We start from the raw sequence: 19,911 nt of genomic DNA, 5'->3' as shown, positions 1-19,911 counted from the left end.
TATATAACAGAATGGGACTGCATACAAATTTTATAAAATAAAACAAAACCACGTCCGTGTACAAAGTGTCAGTACTGGGCTCTGATGCCAAAGCGGATCCAAAATTAACGGCAAAAAAACTTAAAGATGGGGAAAATAGCAAATGATTTACTAATTCTGCTACCGAGCCGATAGTAGAAATGTCATTTACTGGAAAACTATCGATAGTAGAAAAAAAACTTACTGGTATACTATCGATAATAGAAATGATACTTACCCGAATACTATCGATAGTACCAGCATGATTTCTTCTTGTTCATTGGTGTAGGGCTGGGGGCCTGACAAGGAAAAGCGTCTAGTCGTTCGGATGGGACGAAAAACATACGTCCCGTGTACCTAGTCTTGGTTTATCGTTCAGTTTAAAGCAGTCGTTTCCAACGGAAATGTTTTATTAGATAAAAAAAATACTGATATGACATCAGCGGTGCGGGGGTATCGCATACAATGTCCAGGAAATGCACCTTTGAAAGGATATTTTAAGGCTAAATTACGTTTAGTGCGTGAGGATGCATGAGAGTTGAACGCCTGGATGATCGACTAGTTTCTTTGAGAAATCTTGACAGATCGGTGTTCAAGAGAAAACCGATGGGTCCGTTTGACAAAAATTTATTGTAAAGTTAAGACCAGAGTTTTGAAAACATGAACTGCATGGGTTGCCTTTTATACAGGGTTCGTTATAAACGACGTTTGCTGTATTAAATCAAACTGTTTCAACACTACTGAAACGGGTGATAAGGATGGTATTTGATTTAGTAGAATATGGTACTGAAACAGGTGATAGGGATGGGTGTTGATCTAGTGGTATATGATATAATACTGAAACAGATGATATGGATGGGGGTTGATTTAGTGGAACATGGTGCTGAAATGAGTGGAGTTGATCTAGTGGTATATGGTACTGAAACAGATGATAAGGGTGGTATTTGATCTTGTGGAATATGATACTGAAACAGGTAATAAGGATTGGATTTGATCGTCTGGAATATGGTAATGGAGATAAGGATGGGGTTTGATTTAGTGGTAAAATATGGTACTGGTGATAAGTGGGTTTGATCTTGTGGAATACGATACTGAAACAGGTAATAAGGATGGGGTTTGATCTAGTGGAATATGATACTGAAACAAGTGGATTTGACTTATTGGTATGTAGTACTGAAACAGATGATAAGGATGGGGTTTGATCTTGTGGAATATTATACTGAAACAGGTGATAAGGATGGGAGTTGATCTCCCGAGAGAAGGGGTTTAACGTCCACGCAACATAATTTAACGAGGTCATTTCGAAACTAACGTAATATCTTATTTCAATAATTAGCTTGGTATCGAAACCACGTCGTTTGTCCCAATGACAGATCCTAAAACGGTCGCATTAGACCACTTGGCCACCCAAAGGGAATCCAAAGCTGCTAGCCACATAAAGTTATAAGAATAACATCCGAGACTATTCCAGATAAGCCATCTTCATAGACATTTAAACCCATTTCATTTCATTTCTATATTAAAGATGAGTGTTGTATGGTCGTCTCTTACCGTGCAACTTATAAGGAATAACACAGGTAAGATTTTATCATGGTAACAATGTCCCAGCTATACCGACAATACTATATACCGGAAAGCACCGGAAAACAACCGAAAAACACACAAAAAAACAACCGGAAAACTACCGGAAAACACTAAATACCGGAAAACACACTAAATACCGGAAACACCCTAAATAGGTAATCCAGATCCTGGTCCTCTGTTTGCAGGGAGTTAGGATTAGGGTTAGATTTTTCCGGTGTTTTCCAGGAGACCAGCGGTGGGTTAGGGTTAGGGTTAGGTTTTTCCGGTGTTTTCCAGAGGACCAGGCTCCGAGTTACTTATTTAGAGTGTTTTCCGGTATTAAATGTGTTTTCCGGTATTCATTATAACATGGTGTTTTCCGGTTGTTTTCCGGTGTTTTCTGGTATATAGTATAGAGAGATAGATAGAGAGAGAGAGAAATGGGGTTTAACGTCCACTCGACACAAACTAGGTCATTTCGGGACTAACATATGGTTTAATTTTATTCCAATAATTCGCTTGCGCATAGGGGTCTTTAGCAGTGGGAGGAAACCGGAGGACCCGGAGAAAACCCACGGGGTTGGACAGGCGACCCTACTCCTTGTCACGTACAACCGGGGATTCGAAACCGCGCCAGTCGACTCAATGACAGACTTTATGATACAGCGCGCGCACGCTAACCATTCAGCCATTAGAGAGAGAGAGAAATTGGGTTTAACGTCAACTCGACACAAACTAGGTCATTTCGGAACTAACGTATGGTTTAATTTTATTTCAATAATTCGTTTGCGCGTAGGGGTCTTTAGCAGTGGGAGGAAACCGGAGGACCCGGAGAAAACCCACGAGGTTGGACAGGCGACCCTGCTCCTTGCCACGTACAACCGGTGAATCGATACCACGCCAGTTGACTCAATGACAGACTTTATGATACAGCGTGCACACGCTAACCATTCAGCCATCCAACCCCCCCTATATAGTATAGCCCCAGCTATATATAGTTATTGCACAATGATATACGTGGACTGAAGGATAGTAAAGTCTACAAAAACTAAATGAAAACGTGTTCTCAGAGGCGTGTTCAGGAATTTGTGCAAGTGGTGGGTTCGGGGTGGAGACAGCCTCAAGTTTGGCGTGAGGCCTCGGGGATTAGGCCTAACCGAGAGTATTATGATATTCCGAGACAACATTCTGCTTATTTAGGTGCATACATGTATTGGATTAGGATACAGTGAGGCCAAATTTGCGGCAATGCTTCGCACGTTTGTTGGTTCGATGTTATGACGATTAATGTATAAGAAAAGAAAAACAATGCTCTGTGCGAGCGGGGGTTATCGGATTTCTTCGCCCCCCCCCCCCACTGGACACGCGCGACTGGTTTTTGATATATGTACATGTATAACCGAATGCATGTTTTCTAAGGACAAAAATTGAGAGAGGGCTTTCTTTGTTTAGGCTATATGGTATATAGAATTCATAAAGGACATTTTTTGATAAATAGAAACAAATACTTCATACATGTTTTATTTACTAGGTTTGTCAAGTTCTGTATAAATATCAACATGACAAATTCAAATTAATATTATTGTAAATACATGATTTGTAGACCAAACCATACAAAACGTTTTTAAAATTATTCGCCTATATTTTTGAAGTTGGTTTTAGAAATTTTGTTAAACTGTTCCAATATTGATATTACTCGGTCTTTGTGCGAGAAAAGAGGGCGAAATATAAGATACTATGATGACAAATGAATAAGACGGTCGTATAAGAAAAATGAGAACAGAAGTAATATAATAAACGCCCTGTAATTATTGTAAACTGTTAATATGAAATTGAAAAGACCCTATTTTAATTTAATGTATGCATTGATATAATGGATTAGAATGATTTTTATAGTTAATATTTGTCATGTCAACATTTGCAGTTAAATATTTCTAAAGACTGTCGGTTTCTTTTGCTGTGTTAAATAAAGTACCAAATCCACACCTCATTTTACAAGTGTTCAGCTGTTACAAATATTTTGTTTTTTTAATAATTTTTGAAACTTAAAAGTAAATTGACAACAAAATGTTAAAATGAAAGTCGTGTGTACACTGTTAGAAATAAATGTTAATTTACCATAAGAATGTGGTAAAATATTTACGTAGTTGTATGTTTTATTTACATATGTATGTTTTATTACACCAAAACAGGAGTGATAGTACAAATAGTCGCAAAACCCCCATATTATACAGGTGATTTTACACTGAAATATTTCATTTTACAAACGTAAGGTGAAAATACAGTACCGTAGCTCAAATTGGTTGTCGTAAAAAGTTGATATCACAGAAATATTCTATTCAATAGTAATGAAATCAAAAATTGAAATAGTTTTGCTAACATTTCTCAACACACAACCAATTAACAGTGATTGTTGAAGTCCACAACCAAATAGCAAATTTATGTAAAATTACAATATTACAATAGTACAAGTGTTTTTTGTACCTCAATTGTCGGTATATTTTACAACATATACTACTTTTACCAAGTCTGATCTATTTTGACCGAATTTCATGTATGTATATCGAGTTTCATGTCTTTTAGGCAATAAACGGCGATGAAATCGAAGACATGTTCAAAATCCGGTAAAAATACATTCTTACATATTATGTCATAAAATCGAATTGAAAGTAACGAAGCAAGCATGTAACTTTACAGATTTTATGTTTATTCACGTTATTATGTAATTTACTTTTAGGTAAGAATATAAGTAAAATTACAGTATTCGTGTTTACCGTAAAATGTTAGGAATATTTACCAATATTCAAAGGGCACATTCAACATTCGGTAAAAATACATGCTTATTATGTAATAACGCAATATTGAACGGAAAATAACATAGCCAGCATGTTATTTTACAGATGTACGTTTATTCACGTTATTTTGTAAATTTACTTATTGATAGTTATCGTAATCGGTAAATTTACTCTCTTATTTCATTTTATTATTCGTTAGTAGCTAAACATTCCTAATAATTATCTTCTTATAGTATTCATTTCAATTTGTTAAACATAATATGGGCAATCATATTTTGTAAATTTTGGTATAATGCGTGTTATGTATATCTAGTTTCCATTATTTATAAGATCTTTAAAGTGTATTGATATATATCGTACATTAATCAGTTTTTAAGTATTTTCTTAAATGTATAAAAAAAAAATGTTTTGACTTTCTTGCCTTAGGTTGTATTATCTCGTTTTCAAGTTCACTTCAAGGCGGTTAATTAAACCGATTGGCCAGTGTTAGTTGGACCAGCAGGCTGTTTGTAAAGCAGGGTTCTAATGTCTGCAAAGTATACCGCGAGCTTGCATCTGAAAGCCTGGAACCATGCCCTCGTCTACCAAGCAGGATTATTGATATTCAATATATATTGAAGTAATGTTAATACGAAATATTTTACACCGGGGCTACTGGTTACTAACTCTCAGCAAAAGTTGCCCGAATCCTGCATGTAAAATTTCCAATATTTAGTATTTTTAACAAAAGTGTAAATTAACAGTGTGATGTATTTTTACAAGAAATGTAAATTAACATTGTGATGTATTTTTACAAAAAAATGTAAATTAACAGTGTAATGTATTTTTACAAGAAATGTAAATTAACATATATATGTCCTATATATATTGTTTTTTGGGGGGCCTGGACGGGACCTTGTTCCTCATGCAAAATCATGGGTCACCGCAACCCTGCCCCCACCCCCGCGCCCCGGACACACACACACACACACATCTATCGGGAATCCTGTATATAGTTCACTGTACTCTATGAGCTATTTATCCCAGCATATACATACATGTATACCACGATATATTCGGATCGTGACGCTAACATATCATTCCTTTGCTTTAAAAAAGGGGGGTTGTTAATAGATTGTTGATGAATGGAGCACGGTATTGAATTAATCGTTTAACCCAAGTCACGATCTATTTTTATTCTATTGGTTTTCTGTATAGAGCAGAGCATAGTAAGGTGTGGATGTTTGTACGGGTGTTGAATGATAAAACCTACAATATTATTGCCTTTCATCCTGTGTATACAAAATGATAGTAATAATTCTTGTGATGTACATACTAATGTCAAATAACATGTGTACGAACTTCTTTATATATAAAGGTATTTCCCAAAATAAAGAAAGAGAGAGAGAAATGGGTTTAACGTCCACTCGACACAAACTAGGTCATTTTGGGACTAACATATGGTTTAATATTATTTCAATAATTCGCTTGCGCGTAGGGGTCTTTAGCAGTGGGAGGAAACCGGGGGACCCGGAGAAAACCCAAGAGGTTGGACAGGCGACCCTACTCCTTGTCACGTACAACCCGGGAATCGAAACCACGCCAGTTGACTCAATGACAGACTTTATGATACAGCGCCCACGAGCTAACCATTCAGTCATCCAACCCCCCATGACATTTAGAAGTAAAGGTATAATATTCATAATAACACAACTTTATGGATTTACTACTTCTTAGTTTATTACATGCAACGTTTCAATACTCTTACAGGTATCTTTATCAGGCAATGATCAATAATGAATCGTTCGTTCGTTCCTAGAGTTTTACGTCCACTTCCACCGTGGGTGATATCATAGAAAATACCATCAATAATTATTGTTGTTGTTCTTAGTGCTTAAAATCCGCTTCCATCGAAGGTGATATCGCAGACAAGTCTTATTTTTCACATGTACTTTATTAGCGCACGCGCAGGGGTCTTTCCTGTAGGAGGAAATGAATAACAACCTTACATTTATAGTACATCCATGAGTAAAACAATTTAACAATCAAAACATAACATTAATTAGGACTTATAAATGAAATGGAATGAAATGGTGTTTAACGTCCTACTGTTCTGCTCCTATATATGCTGGGCTAATGAAGACGGTAAGACTTATAACAACAACCATCACCCTTTGAATATGACTTCACTGACTCTCTTATTTATCACAAATTAAAATGGGGACCGAAGCCACCGCCTAGGCTTAAATATAATCATACCGAGAAATGGGGATTAACGTCCACTCGACACAAACTAGGTCATTTCGGGACTAACACATGGTTCAATTCGCTTGCCCGTAGGAGTCTTTAGCAGTGGGAGGAAATAAATTAGTTTGTGTCTTTAATCATGTCTTCTTAAACATGCATTATGCAAGAGCTAAATCTGCCTATTGCAGGTCTTTCTTTAGGCCTGAAATGCTATCTAAACTATTAATTGGACATTAATTAACCTATCCAGACCATATTCAACTTTAGATGGCATCTCCTGCGATCTTTAGTGGATTATGAGTCGATTTACTGCATAAATTTTCTTCACGATTTAACGATTAAGTGGATCATCGAGACTATGCTGTTTATCGTACTGACTTTAGTAATGATGATCAATGCTAGCCGGAAAATTCAACCGCTAAGTTCTCGGTTCATATTGGATCAACTTGAATGAAATTTTTAGCAAATTGTCTTTGCATTATTTAGTTTCTAACTATTATAGTGAAAACTGCCAACTCGTTATCGAATCTCCCATAATGTATATTTAATGTATTATGTAGGCTAAGAGCTAAATCTGTCTATTGGGAGTCTTTTTTCTGCCTTCAAATGTTATATGAATTATTATTTAGACATTTATTCACATGACAAATCATCTCTCTAGAACATCGGGTGGCTGAGATACTAAATAGATTAGCATACTAGCGCCATTTAGCAATTTGTGGTAACGGTAGGCCTACGCAGCAATAAAGTAATTTACCTGAAATTTTCAATGTATTTAGTTTCCATTTATCTATTTCTGAACTAATATAGCAAAAACAGCCAGTTATTTATCTACATCTTACATAATGCATCTTTAAATCGAAATATATCTAATAAAAAGTTTTAAAACTGAAGACAATGATAGGCGGAAAAAAACGTGGAAAATAAAAGCTTAAAAACAGGACGAACGAATAACCAAATCAAACACGAAGGACAAATATTTCTAAAGATGAACAAACATCTAAGGTGGTGGAAAACGACGAAATAAAAGGGTGATAAACAAAGAGGTCATAAATAAAACGTTTACTCAATTAAACGTGAACGAGTGGCAAATTGATAACACGCAGAAAGACCAGGATGTAAAAAAATACGAAACTAAAGAATATTTGTTTCGTATTTTTTTTACATCCTGGTTAAAACTAATTTATTTTAGATTATTTTGTAATTTGTTGAATATCTGGATAGCATGTTACAGTGTAAACACATATTATTCCAAGATATCCTTTCTAAACACGTTTCATTGTGTGTAAATAATTAAAAAGAATTCTATAATATACTCCGTAATGATATCACGGACATGGATTGTTATTTATGCGGGGTAGTTTAATAGTAAAATGAGTATTCTTACGTGCTTTCTCCTTTCATGCGAATTCTGAACAAGGATAATCTAATCATTTGCTTATAATTCTTTTAAACAATATATTATTTTCGAGTACTGAAACACACGGAAGCTATAAATTCATCTAATAATTACAATAGATCCAGTGCCGGACTGGGCCCACCTGTCCACCTGTCCGTGACAGGTGGGCCTAAATTCATATAAAAACGTGGGCCTAAGCATATAAAGAAAAAAGAAAAAAAGAGAAAGAAAAAAGAAAAAAGAGAAAGAAAGGAGAGGGGAGGAAAGACAAGAGAGAAGGAAGGACACACAACAGGAGAAAGAAATCTCAAATTCATCTAAATTCTGTTATCTAAATGTATCAGGAAATCAAAAATTTGCCTTCTTCTGCTTTGGTCTGAAATGATTGGAAAATGGGTTTGCTGTTGTCAATTTTCAAAATTTTCCCGGGGGGAGACTGTCACATAGCTTACAAGATTTGTCTGCTTTAAAACGACAATTACGGAAGAATGGCTTCAGCTAATATTACGGTTAAGAATTTTGACCATCTTGTAGTATATGAGTAAAATTATTTGACGGGCATGCGTTTATTGGCTGGAAACTGTTTTTAAACATACTTATGAAAGACCTAAATCTGCCAGTTGCACCATTTCTTTAGGCCTTAAATGTTATCTAAATTATTAATTAGACATTAATTAAATTATTAATTAGACATTAATTAACTTATCCAGACCATAATCAACTCTCGATGTCATCGCAGTAATGTTCTAATGAAGACAAGCATGCGCCATATAGAGAGCTATGAGGGAAATTCTGTCTGGACAGCGTCATTACGGTCTACTCTTATTTCAAATGCCAACTGTCGGGAATTCTTTTAGGTGCATGTCATTGTGTAGGCCTACAAGGAACGACTAGACACTGTTCCTTGTCTGACCCTCCGTCATGCACCACTGACAAGGGGACACCACGCAGTAAAATCCCGAGGGGGTGGGGCGAACCCGACACGTCCTGGTTAGCAAGCCAGTGTCTTACTCACTAAGGCATGTAGCTGTATGAAAACATAATGTAATAATATGAAACAATTCCGAGTAAGTCATAGCACGTTTCGTACCCACAGAAGCTCAGTAAATAGGGTTTATGATCACCCACCACACCCATTACCACTACTACAGTGAATAAATTGTCGGCATTATTGATCGTCTACTATAAGAATACAAACTATTATTAAAGGGAGATAAAGCTGGAAATAATCATATAGAAGGAGGCAGACCACCATTAATTTCCCCATTGACTTCAATGTTAATTCTGGCCTCTTTGCCCACCTCCAACTTTTCCCCAAATTTTCGTTGGGCTGAATGCTTTTCACTACAGACAGAGGAACAAATGGTCATGTCTTTGCACTAAAATTTGTATGAGGTTGACCACCAAAATTTTGAGATACACAAACTTGAAGAAGCATACTAAAAACATGTAACTAGTTGCCGTACACATCGCCGTAGCTAACCTGATAACCCTCTTATCCTTCCGCCTCAAAATCATGAATATTTACCAAAACCTGGCAGAAAATGTTAATTCAAACCCTCTTCGTCCATTCTAGACCAAAAAATCAACAAAAATGGGCTTGCAAAAGGGGAGAAAAGAGAGAGAGAGAGAGAGAATTGCTATAAATAGACGAACTACAATTCAATGGTGGTCTGCCTCCTATAGGAGTGAGACTAGCAATTATTTGCCCATTGACTTTAACGTTAAATGGCTGTAACATCACAGGCTGTAGCCTTTTGCTCAACATTCTGTTGGTTCCAATCTTTATAGACACAATGTGGACCACATTTGGCAATCTCCTCATCATAATTTTGTAGAGGGTTGACAGTTTAGATTTTTTGCTACGGGCATTTGATGTTGACTGGGGTGAAAATCCCACTTCCGACACAATGATTGCTCTCTGCAGAAAGACGCTTTACACCCACTATCCCCCCGCTGTAATATCAGTATTACCCAAAACTGCTATGAAATTGCAAATTTGATCCCTTTTCTCCAATTCTAGACCACAAAGTCAACCAAAAAATGCAAGAAGAGGGGATAAAAAAATTAAGGGAAAAATTGTCTATTTATAACTCGCACTACATCATGAAATAAGAGGAAATAATTACTAGTCTTAATCCAGAAAACCTACACAATTATTTCCTCCTTTGACTTCAATATTCATTCTGTCTCTTGTCCGGCTACAACTTTTCCCCAAATTTTCGTTGAGTTGATGCTAGTATAATATGTAGAAACTAAATATGACCTAAATGATGCTCAGACTATTTAATGTAAAAATGGCCTGATGGTGCACAGCCTAAATGAAATATTCTATTATCAATTAATTATTACATTCCTCGTCTTTTTTGGTCATTTTCGTACACGGTAGATTCATTGATCCCATTTCTTTGAATTTCGATAAAGCTCTTGTTTATGAAATGGTTACAACAAATTTGAAAAACCAGTGGCTGCCAGGCAAGATACGTCCACAATTTGCAAGAGATGGATAGAGAACAAGATAAAAACAAAGGCGATTTTTTGTACAATCAGAGGCCATAATCCAGAAAGTTATGATCTGAAATGCGCCAACATCAAAAGGGACTGAGATCTTTGGGATATAAACTATGTCTTAGTTTCATCAAATTCATATAAGAATTGTGACCTTTAGATGGTCAACTACCTTCGTATTACATACTTTTACACAATAGGCGTACAAAGAGTGGCCATTTCGTTGGGCAGTTTCATTTTGATTTTTCCGAAATTCGAATTCAACCTTCATTATGGTGGAAAGGTGATATATTTAAACGGGTTTTAAAATGCGATTTTTCGAATAATCGGGGCCATAACCCAGGATGTTACGTTCAGATATGTGCGATTATCGGAATGAACCAAGTTCTTCAGGATATAAACATGCATTTTAAGTTTCATCAAAACCGGATCAAAATTGTGTCCACAAGCTAAAAAAGTGATTTTTTTTTTTTATACAATCAGGGGTCATAATCCATGAAGTTATGGATATTACATGCCAATATCGAAAGGAACCGAGATCTTTGGGAGATAGACCTATATATTTTAAGTTTCGTCAAAATCGGATAAATATTGTGACCTGTAGAGTGTCCACAAACAAATTATGGATGGACGTCCGGACGGACGGGGCGACGCAATAATACGTCCACATGAATGTTTGACGTATAAAAATCTCGAGCACTCGAACCTGTAAAACCATGACCAGCAGAATGTTATATAAACTGACATATTTTTATTCATTTTTTTGTCGTAAATATTTATTTTATTCAACGTGACACTAAATAGAGAAGGCATAATAATATTTTATTAATACGGCAAAGGCTATAAGGATGCTACGAGCAATTTCGTGCTTTGTATTCACAGGAAAATGATAGGTCAACACAGTCAGTAGTAATAACATTTAATAAATCAAGTAAAGGTGATGACATTTCAAACCGGATAAAACTACATTTGTACCGCTTTTTATTTTTGATTGTTTTGATTTCGAAGCGGATTTAAACATGCATTATGCAAGAGCTAAATCTACCTATTGCAGGTCTGTCTTTATAGGCTTGAAATGATATCAAAATTATTAATTAGACATTAATTAACTTATCCAGATCATTATCAACTCTTGATGTCATCGCTAGCCTGCGATATTTATAGTGGGTTTGAGTACATTTTGTGATGGATAATTTAACACAAAAATGTATAATCGAGACTTTGTTTGTAATTCTGTTTTGATTCTCTATCTATCAGCTCTGAATCTAACTGTATCTAATCTTATCTAATGCCCCTTTAAAGGAGCTAAGTCTCTAACTTAATATCATCCAAAATCTTCAACATTTAAAACACGAATTATTTGTCAATTTAAAACAACATTGATGCTGTGATCTTACAAGAAAAAGATGGGCTTCTGATATCCAATATTTAAGACAAAATAAATATTTTACCATAATGCGTTTCAGCCCCAGTTCAAGCAAGAGACTCGAGGAACGAGGCTAGACATATTGCACCAAACCAAACGGCGTATGTAGACTGGAATAACCAGACGCTAGGAATTTGCATTCGATTGAGACTGATGGCTTATTTCACGGAACATAACAGATTTGAAATTAGAGTAAAAACGGAAACGATTGAATGTAAATCAGTTTATATACATTCATATTACAGTATTATATGAGTTGTGTCAATTTCTAGGTCCCAAATATTAGCGATTTAGCTCCTTTAAGTAAATGAAATTGCGTTTTAAGACCCACATTTTCTGCACCAAACAGACGTACAATGAAGAGCACCATTCAACACATCCCAAGGAAATAATTAACAAATTGATTTTTGACCTTTAATGCATAGGATCTGGGGTTATACATGGGTAGATATTTTGCCCATATAGCTTTAAGACGTCCACGTGTGAATGTATCCTTATATTGTCGTTACTCTTTCCCGGTCCCAACGTTAGCTTGTACACCCATTATTGTATTTGCCATTGAAACCCGACAAGCGTTCCACACATCAGAGATTTTAAGGTGGTTCTTTTTTATTCATCCATTTCTTTACCCAGACATGAAGCCTATCGAAATTCGTAAGTGTGCATCAAGTATTTGCAGAGTTATCGCCCCTGTCATTTAAACTTGTAATAGCTGTGGAGCTCAGGGTTTTTAATATTAACGGGGATGAGTGGTCAAATAAGCGAGCTGCAAATCATGAGGTCCACTATCTAAACAATTCGGTGAAAGACGTTTACCTGACCGTTTTGGATGTTTTCTGATAGCCAGGTTTCTTACCACTCCCAAAGAACCCAGTCCCCAAGTGAACTATTGATATAAAAAAGATACAATGGTTATATCATGGCATGGTTATATGGCATGGTATTATGCATGGTATTGGGGTGGGGTGGGGGCTATCTAAGGAGTCTATCGAAGTCGCGCATTGTCCCCGTTGTAATTAAACCTTGTTATGGGTCTAAAGTCCAGATGTATTCAGATTTATTGTTAGACTAGGAGTTGTTTAACTAGTGATAGGAATGAACACGTAAAAATTCATCGTCGTGTAACCGTTATTTGAAGAGTTACTGTCTCTGTCATAAAAATCTTAGCTGCTATAGTGTGGCCATGTTTTGTTACTTAACAGTCTATGTTTTGCACTTTTAAATGAACTTACTGATACGTTTGAATATATTATATAAAGGTCACTATGCGATATTTCCAAAAATAAACTTGCATAACTTTGTCTCCATGCCAGATGGTTACCACAATTTTTTATCGAAAGATTATATACTATGCCACGGGGCTAAGCATGGCATTGTCCATTTTACATAACAATTTCACAGAGGGGTGTGTAGTATAGAGTAACAAAATTTAAAGGGGAAGCTTAATTAGTCGTCATTTTTTTTAGAAATAAAAAAGAGGCGAACGACTTTCAGGAAGAAGTTCTATAGCCAACTACTTCCGCAACATCGAATGACTATGACAATTCACAACATCTTATAGTATGATGTACACTAATGCTGCACAGAAAATGGCTCGCATAAAATAAGCTTACATATCTAGACCTTGCCCTTTAATTTCAAATTATTTTAACAATTTATTATGGCCTTCTTTTAGTAATGTGCGCAAACGAGTGGTTGGACCTTCGTCCAAACGTTTATTTCTGATCATTGCCCTCGTGTATGTTTACCATAAATATTAGTTTAGTATATGTCTGTATACATTAGATTTGCTATAGTGTTCACTCATTAACAGGACATTAGTATACATAGTTTATATCGAATATTAATAATCAAACCACAAGTGGATTTATTTTTCATTTTCCAAAAAATGAAAACTAAAGGTAAAATTTTTATTCAAATTGTTATTCTTTCAAATTTATTTTTCAATGTTTTAATTTATGTCATGTACGTGTATATTATATTTTATTTGTTTTTCATAGATTTAACTAAGTGAGTATTTAAGTCCATTATTTTTGCAAAAAAAACCCAAACAAATTAAACAATCTGTGCATATGATACCCAAAATTAAACAAAGGAGTTGATTTTATGCTGACGCAATTATTGGTCTCTTTTGGCATAAAGAAAAGAAAATATTACTAAATGTCTGTAACTCGTCGATTAATGTTGATCTGTCTTTTAGATATTTGTAAAGATATATGATAGACCATAATATTAACAGAATATATGGAGGATATTTGTCGTTTTGGGGTGAATAACATATTTTATTTCATCGAGAAGCAAGAAAACGCATTCGTGAAAATTTAAACGTTTTCTTGCTTAGAGATGAAATAAATATGTTATTCACAACAAAACGACAAATGTTCTATTTATTTTATGATTTTACAATCATTTTAGGTAAAAACAACTAGCCAGTGGAATAACACTTTTATTTCACTGATAAAACGCGGTATTCCACTACTGATCATGTTATTACATGTACTTATAGATATATTATGTAAGAGTTAGATATAAGATCTGTCAGTTCCCGCTATAATAGTTAAAAACAAGATAATGAACAGGGAATATCTTGAAAATTTCGAATTTCTTCAATCTGAGCGACGTTAGGGCTATTTGGAGAATAGCGAAGTCTCGGTTGTTATTGCTGCCGATCTTACGATAGTAATCAAAGTCTTGATTATCCATTTTTTAATGAAATCATTATATAACTTCGAATCCTGTATAAATCCGTTTAAAATCTGGAGCATCCGATGGTATCGAGAGTTGCTTATGGTCTTGCCAAGTTAATAAATGTCTAATTAATAATTGATATAACATTTAAGGCCTAAAGAAAGAACTGCAATAGGCAGATTTAGCTCTTGCATAATGCATCTTTAACAATCTACTCGTTGAATTTTAAAATTATATTAGATTCCTCTTGTCGGTGGTGCAGGAGTGGGGGGGGGGCATGGTAAGGAATAGTGTCTAGTCGTTCGTATGGGACTAAAAACCGAGCTCCCGTGTACACGTTGGCGTACATGTAAAAGAACCCGTGACAGATGGAATTCGAAGAAAGAGTAGCCCGTTGTGCCGCTGTCCGGGCAAAATTTCACTCATATAAGCACACTGCATGGCGTAAGCTAGTCTATATTATTATTAGTCTGGATGATGCAGGAAAGTACAACGTGAAACCCCATTTCATTTCATCTTTATACATCATACAATCCTAATAAGGTAAACATCTGAATAACGTGTCGTAAATGTGTATAAAACTTTATTCTTACTTTATTTCAATTTTTTATTCAAATATTTATATTCATCCAGGTTCTACTGAAGCAAATGAGAAAGCCAAAGTAGAAAATGGTGCCACGGTATTGGCGGTGCCAGGATGGCGAACAAGTGAAAGTGGTTCCACATCAACTATTAGCTCTGCCATCACTGAAACTAATGAAGTTGCACTGAGAAAAGAAGTTGGTTTAATCAGTGGCGTGGCTCTAATAGTTGGAACCATGATCGGTGGGTGAATTTGCTAACATCATGCATAATGACGTGACTTTCTTTCTGATGTCACGTGCATTTTTTAAATACAAAAGTAATAGAGAGCGAGAAGTGGAGTGAACTCAACATAATCTCGGTCATTTCAGGACCAAAATAATATGGCACAATTTTATTTCTATAATCCGCTTGCGTCTGGGGGCCTTTAGCATTGGGAGTAAACCGGAGGACCCGGAGAAAACCAACGAGTTTGGCAGACAACCTATCTCCTTGTTATGGAAACCACACCTCTTGATTTAATGACAGACCTTGTGATCTAAAAGCGCACGCTAGAATACAAAATACTCATCTGAAATGTAATATTTTATTTTTAGGATCTGGAATATTTGTATCCCCTCGTGGAGTTTTAGAGGGTTCAGGATCTGTGGCTATGAGTTTAATAGTTTGGGCGGGATGTGGATTTTTAGCCATGATGGGTTGGTAACCTTTAATTTCATTATTTGATAAAAAAAAATACTTAGCACAGTATATCCTAACCAAATAGACGAATTAAAAAAAACTGAACAAACTCAAGTATACTTGCTACACGGTTACAAAGTGAACAGTTATCCGTGCGGAAACAAGCGGGTCAGATTTAGTCGTTGTTCAGCTTTGAGTGCCCAACATAAGCGAAATGGTGTTTAACGACCAACTGTGCTACCGGGTAAATTTTACCTGGACAGCGGCGTTATGGCCTTTTACGGTTCTTTTACATACACGACAACGTGTACACTTGACTTGGGATTTGGAGTTTTCGTCCGATACGGACGACTAGACACTGTCACTGACAAGGGGAAACCACGCTGTAAAATTCCGGGAAACATTCTCTGCCAACACCGGGACCGAACCCCGAACCCCGGACCTCCGTGTAAGTAAACCAGCATCTCACACAGTGCGCCACTGCGGCTATCGTTCTGATTAAAGACGTACAGCTATGGTCAGTTGAACTGTCGTATGGCATATTGTGTAATGCTTAGTACCACAGGGAGCATTAGATCTTGAATTCATAATTATTGATGTTGGATTAGCCTAAATTCAATGACCGGTAAAAGACCTTTTATGTTTACGGTCAACTCTAGCAAGTATAATGTTTATGGTCAGCTTTAGCAAGTATTATGTTTCGAAGGTTCTTCTTAAATAACCCACAATAGCCACTTGAGACAGACATATACAGGTCAATGTCATGTGAGGTTATCAGCCGGTCTGTGTCCATATTTAGATATCGATAAGACGGGGCAAAGTCCTTTTAATGGGGATGATAATGTTAGTTATTGAATCAAATTGTCATTTCCGCTGTATATAATCTAATCACAGCATAGATGATCCAAAGGCTTTTGCCTATAAAATGGATAAAGGACGAAACCATTAACGACGATGACGGGCGGCCTGGTCATATTGTGTCTGGGTGTCTCTGACGAAAAACTAAATATTTTGAGAATGCAGACTTTATATTGGCTATAAGCTAAATTATCTTTCAATGTCCAGCCTTAGTTTAAGTTTTCTTTACTACGATTCTTGTGTATAATTCTTGTGAATAATTCCCAATGCTATTCTGAGACGTTTCGGTGATGGAAATCTGCCAGGAAACGGACCTTCGTGGCCAATCACAGCGTCAACAAATGATTTCAGTCACCATGTTGACAATGAAATGATATATATATAGCGATGTGACAGGCGCAATATAGCTCGGTTCGGACTGACGTGCCATAAAAACCTAATTTCATCCGGTCTAATCGGAGGTAAGTTAATAACTTGATTGATCACATCAATTTTATAACGATAATGATCTTAGAGTTTAATGGTTAGTGCAGGAGAACTGCACTTCATACAAAACAAAGCCGACAAGACAAACCTGAGGACAAGGAAAACTACATACACATTGAAATAACAAATATCAAATCAAGTGAATGGATCCAGGGGCCAGTGGTAGGCATCCATTGCACTGCATAGTCCCGGGCCTGTAATGAAACCGGCCTCAGTAAAAATTTAAAAAAAAAGTAAGAACAAAATGAGGTCATGAGTTACAACGCCAAATTAATTCTAACAATAAGGTCGATAATCCTGGCAGAATCTCGGAAAACGCCCCCCAAAATAATAAATAAATAATCGAATTTTCTTTATATTTATTTTTCTAGGTGCCCTAACTTATGCCGAACTAGGAACTAGCATACCATTATCTGGTGGAGAACATGCTTACTTAATGCACACATTTAAACCCATGAATAAATGTTGGGGACCGGTGCCGGCCTTTTTATTTGACTGGTTGGGTATATTTGTATTAAGACCCGCCATGTTTGCCATCATGAGTCTGAGTCTAGGAACATATGCTACTCAGCCGTTCTATGGTGACTGTGGGGCCCCTCTATATCTAAAGAAAGTGGTCACAGTATGTGCTATGTGTAAGCAATATATTTCTATTATCTGCATTTAATATTTTATCTTTCCTGTAAATTAATCATAATACTTTGGTAATTGTGGATGGAAAGTTTCAATGGATTAGGATTCAGACAGGTGTTATTTTTTCCGATACGTGAAGATATTTTGTTAGCAGTTTGACATTTTGATCGAATACAGGGACAAACGAATCTAAAAGCTGCGTATCGTCAGCATACATATTTTGGATTTATAACATTCCCAAGCTGCTTTGCGTAGATGGTAAATAAAGTTAGTTTTAAACCAGAACCTCGAGGAACACCATCCACTGGTGGTTAATCGTGTCAATGGCTTGATGAAATGGGGTTTAACGCACTACCTTCCAGCACCAAGATGACTATTGTGTCAACAGCTGCGGAACGGTCAAATAGTCTCTATATCGACACACATCGTGAGGTTATTTACAACTTTATGATTGCATTAGTACTAAGCCTATTGATAATTATTCTGAAATCCCGATGAACAAATATACAGTCTATTATTCGCTGATGTTATTAAACCTGCAAACATGAACATCACTTTGAAAATCAACAGATTATGCCTCTACAGTACAGCAGCTACAAGCATCCATTTATATTTTGTTTATTTTAAACACAGTTTGTTTCAGTGACGTAGTTTCCTTTATATTTCAGTATTAATATTGGCAATCAATTGTTACAGTGTTAAATTAGCCACTATAATACAGAATTGGTTGACATTGGTTAAACTTGTAGCTATTGCTATTATAACCATAGGTGGTTTCTATAAGATGGCAACAGGTAAGCAATGAAATGGAGTTTAACGCCCTACTGTTCTGGACCGACTTGGCGCTACGGTCTTCTCTTATATCGAATTGCAACAGTCAAGGGTTCTTTTACGTGCACGCCAATGTGTACACGGGACATCGGTTTTTGTGCCATCTGAACGAACATACGTCTTCCTTGCCGGGCCCTCTGTCCTACACCACATACAAATTAAGGGGGAACCCCGTCGGGAAATCCTTTCTCAGCCAATACGGACATCGAACACGGGACCTCCTGGTTAGCAAGCCAACGGCTTACACACTCAGCCACCGCGGCTCCAAACAGGTAAGCTTTATAGATCCCGCAATATTTAAGATCGAACCCTGGAATTCGAGGTTAGCGAGCCAGTGCTCAATTACTCACTTAGTCACAATGGCTCCCAACATATTAACAATGGAGGTCGCAAGATTAACCACGTATAATCTATACTAATATTTGTGACTGTCGTTTGTCTGTCTGTCTGTCTGTTCGGGGTTGGCGGCTACACTAGGTCTGCCCCGAGTCTGAAATTTGGGGTATAGGGGTAGCTCGTACCGGGGAGTAACATAGGCCAGGTGGCGTTAGTCTACCGCTTCCGGTTTCGGAGTTATGACCCCCCGAGCGAAGCCGGTCTGTTCGAGGTTGGCGGCTACACTAGGTCTGCCCCGAGTCTGAAATTTGGGGTATAGGGGTAGCTTGGACCGGGGAGTAACAAGCTATGACCCCCGAGCGAAGCCGGGTATCCTGCTAGTTAACTAATATGACATGGCTGCAATTTTTAATAGTTAAACTGTATTTTGGCGACCTTTCCGATTCTTGAAGAGAGTTGCTTTTGGTCGTTGTTGTCTTTTTAGGTAGTACTACTTACATATCCGAAGGCTTTGAAGGAACAACACAGAATCCGTCTGTTCTAGCTCTTGCGTTTTATAATGGTCTTTGGGCGTATGATGGCTGGTAAGGTTTATTTTTTTAAACGTTTGATCCCCAGAGATTCTAATGCAGAATTAAAACGTACATATGAAGTGCCATTATGTGTTCTAGAAATATATCCACTCCAATCTGATTAAATATAGATATATATTTCATTTCGGTTTCTTATACTTTCGGTGAATTCCAATACATGGTGTAGTGAAGATTTCGAAATATAGAAAAAAAACCGGAATGAAATAGGATTTGTGTTTAAATCAGATTTACACCCACCTCTACTACCACCTAAGATATGAGTACACATTTTGCATTTAGAAATCAAAG

General features: G+C 36.5%; 1 protein-coding gene across 1 annotated transcript in view; it reads left to right on the top strand.

The window, feature by feature from the left end:
• The first annotated feature begins 776 nt into the window (after window positions 1-776).
• The window catches only part of LOC126815125 (b(0,+)-type amino acid transporter 1), a 28,159-nt gene continuing 9,024 nt past the window's right edge, over window positions 777-19,911 (top strand). The window contains exons 1-6 of the mRNA XM_056099314.1: window positions 777-813; window positions 15,257-15,448; window positions 15,802-15,903; window positions 17,602-17,865; window positions 18,532-18,657; window positions 19,515-19,614. Of these exons, the coding sequence (XP_055955289.1) occupies window positions 777-813; window positions 15,257-15,448; window positions 15,802-15,903; window positions 17,602-17,865; window positions 18,532-18,657; window positions 19,515-19,614 (821 nt within the window). The remainder of the gene's footprint in view (window positions 814-15,256; window positions 15,449-15,801; window positions 15,904-17,601; window positions 17,866-18,531; window positions 18,658-19,514; window positions 19,615-19,911) is intronic.

The sequence above is a fragment of the Patella vulgata genome, chromosome 3 (assembly GCF_932274485.2).
Source record: "Patella vulgata chromosome 3, xgPatVulg1.2, whole genome shotgun sequence".
Classification (NCBI taxonomy): Eukaryota; Metazoa; Mollusca; class Gastropoda; family Patellidae; genus Patella; species Patella vulgata.
This window is presented reverse-complemented; position numbering and strand designations above follow the sequence as displayed.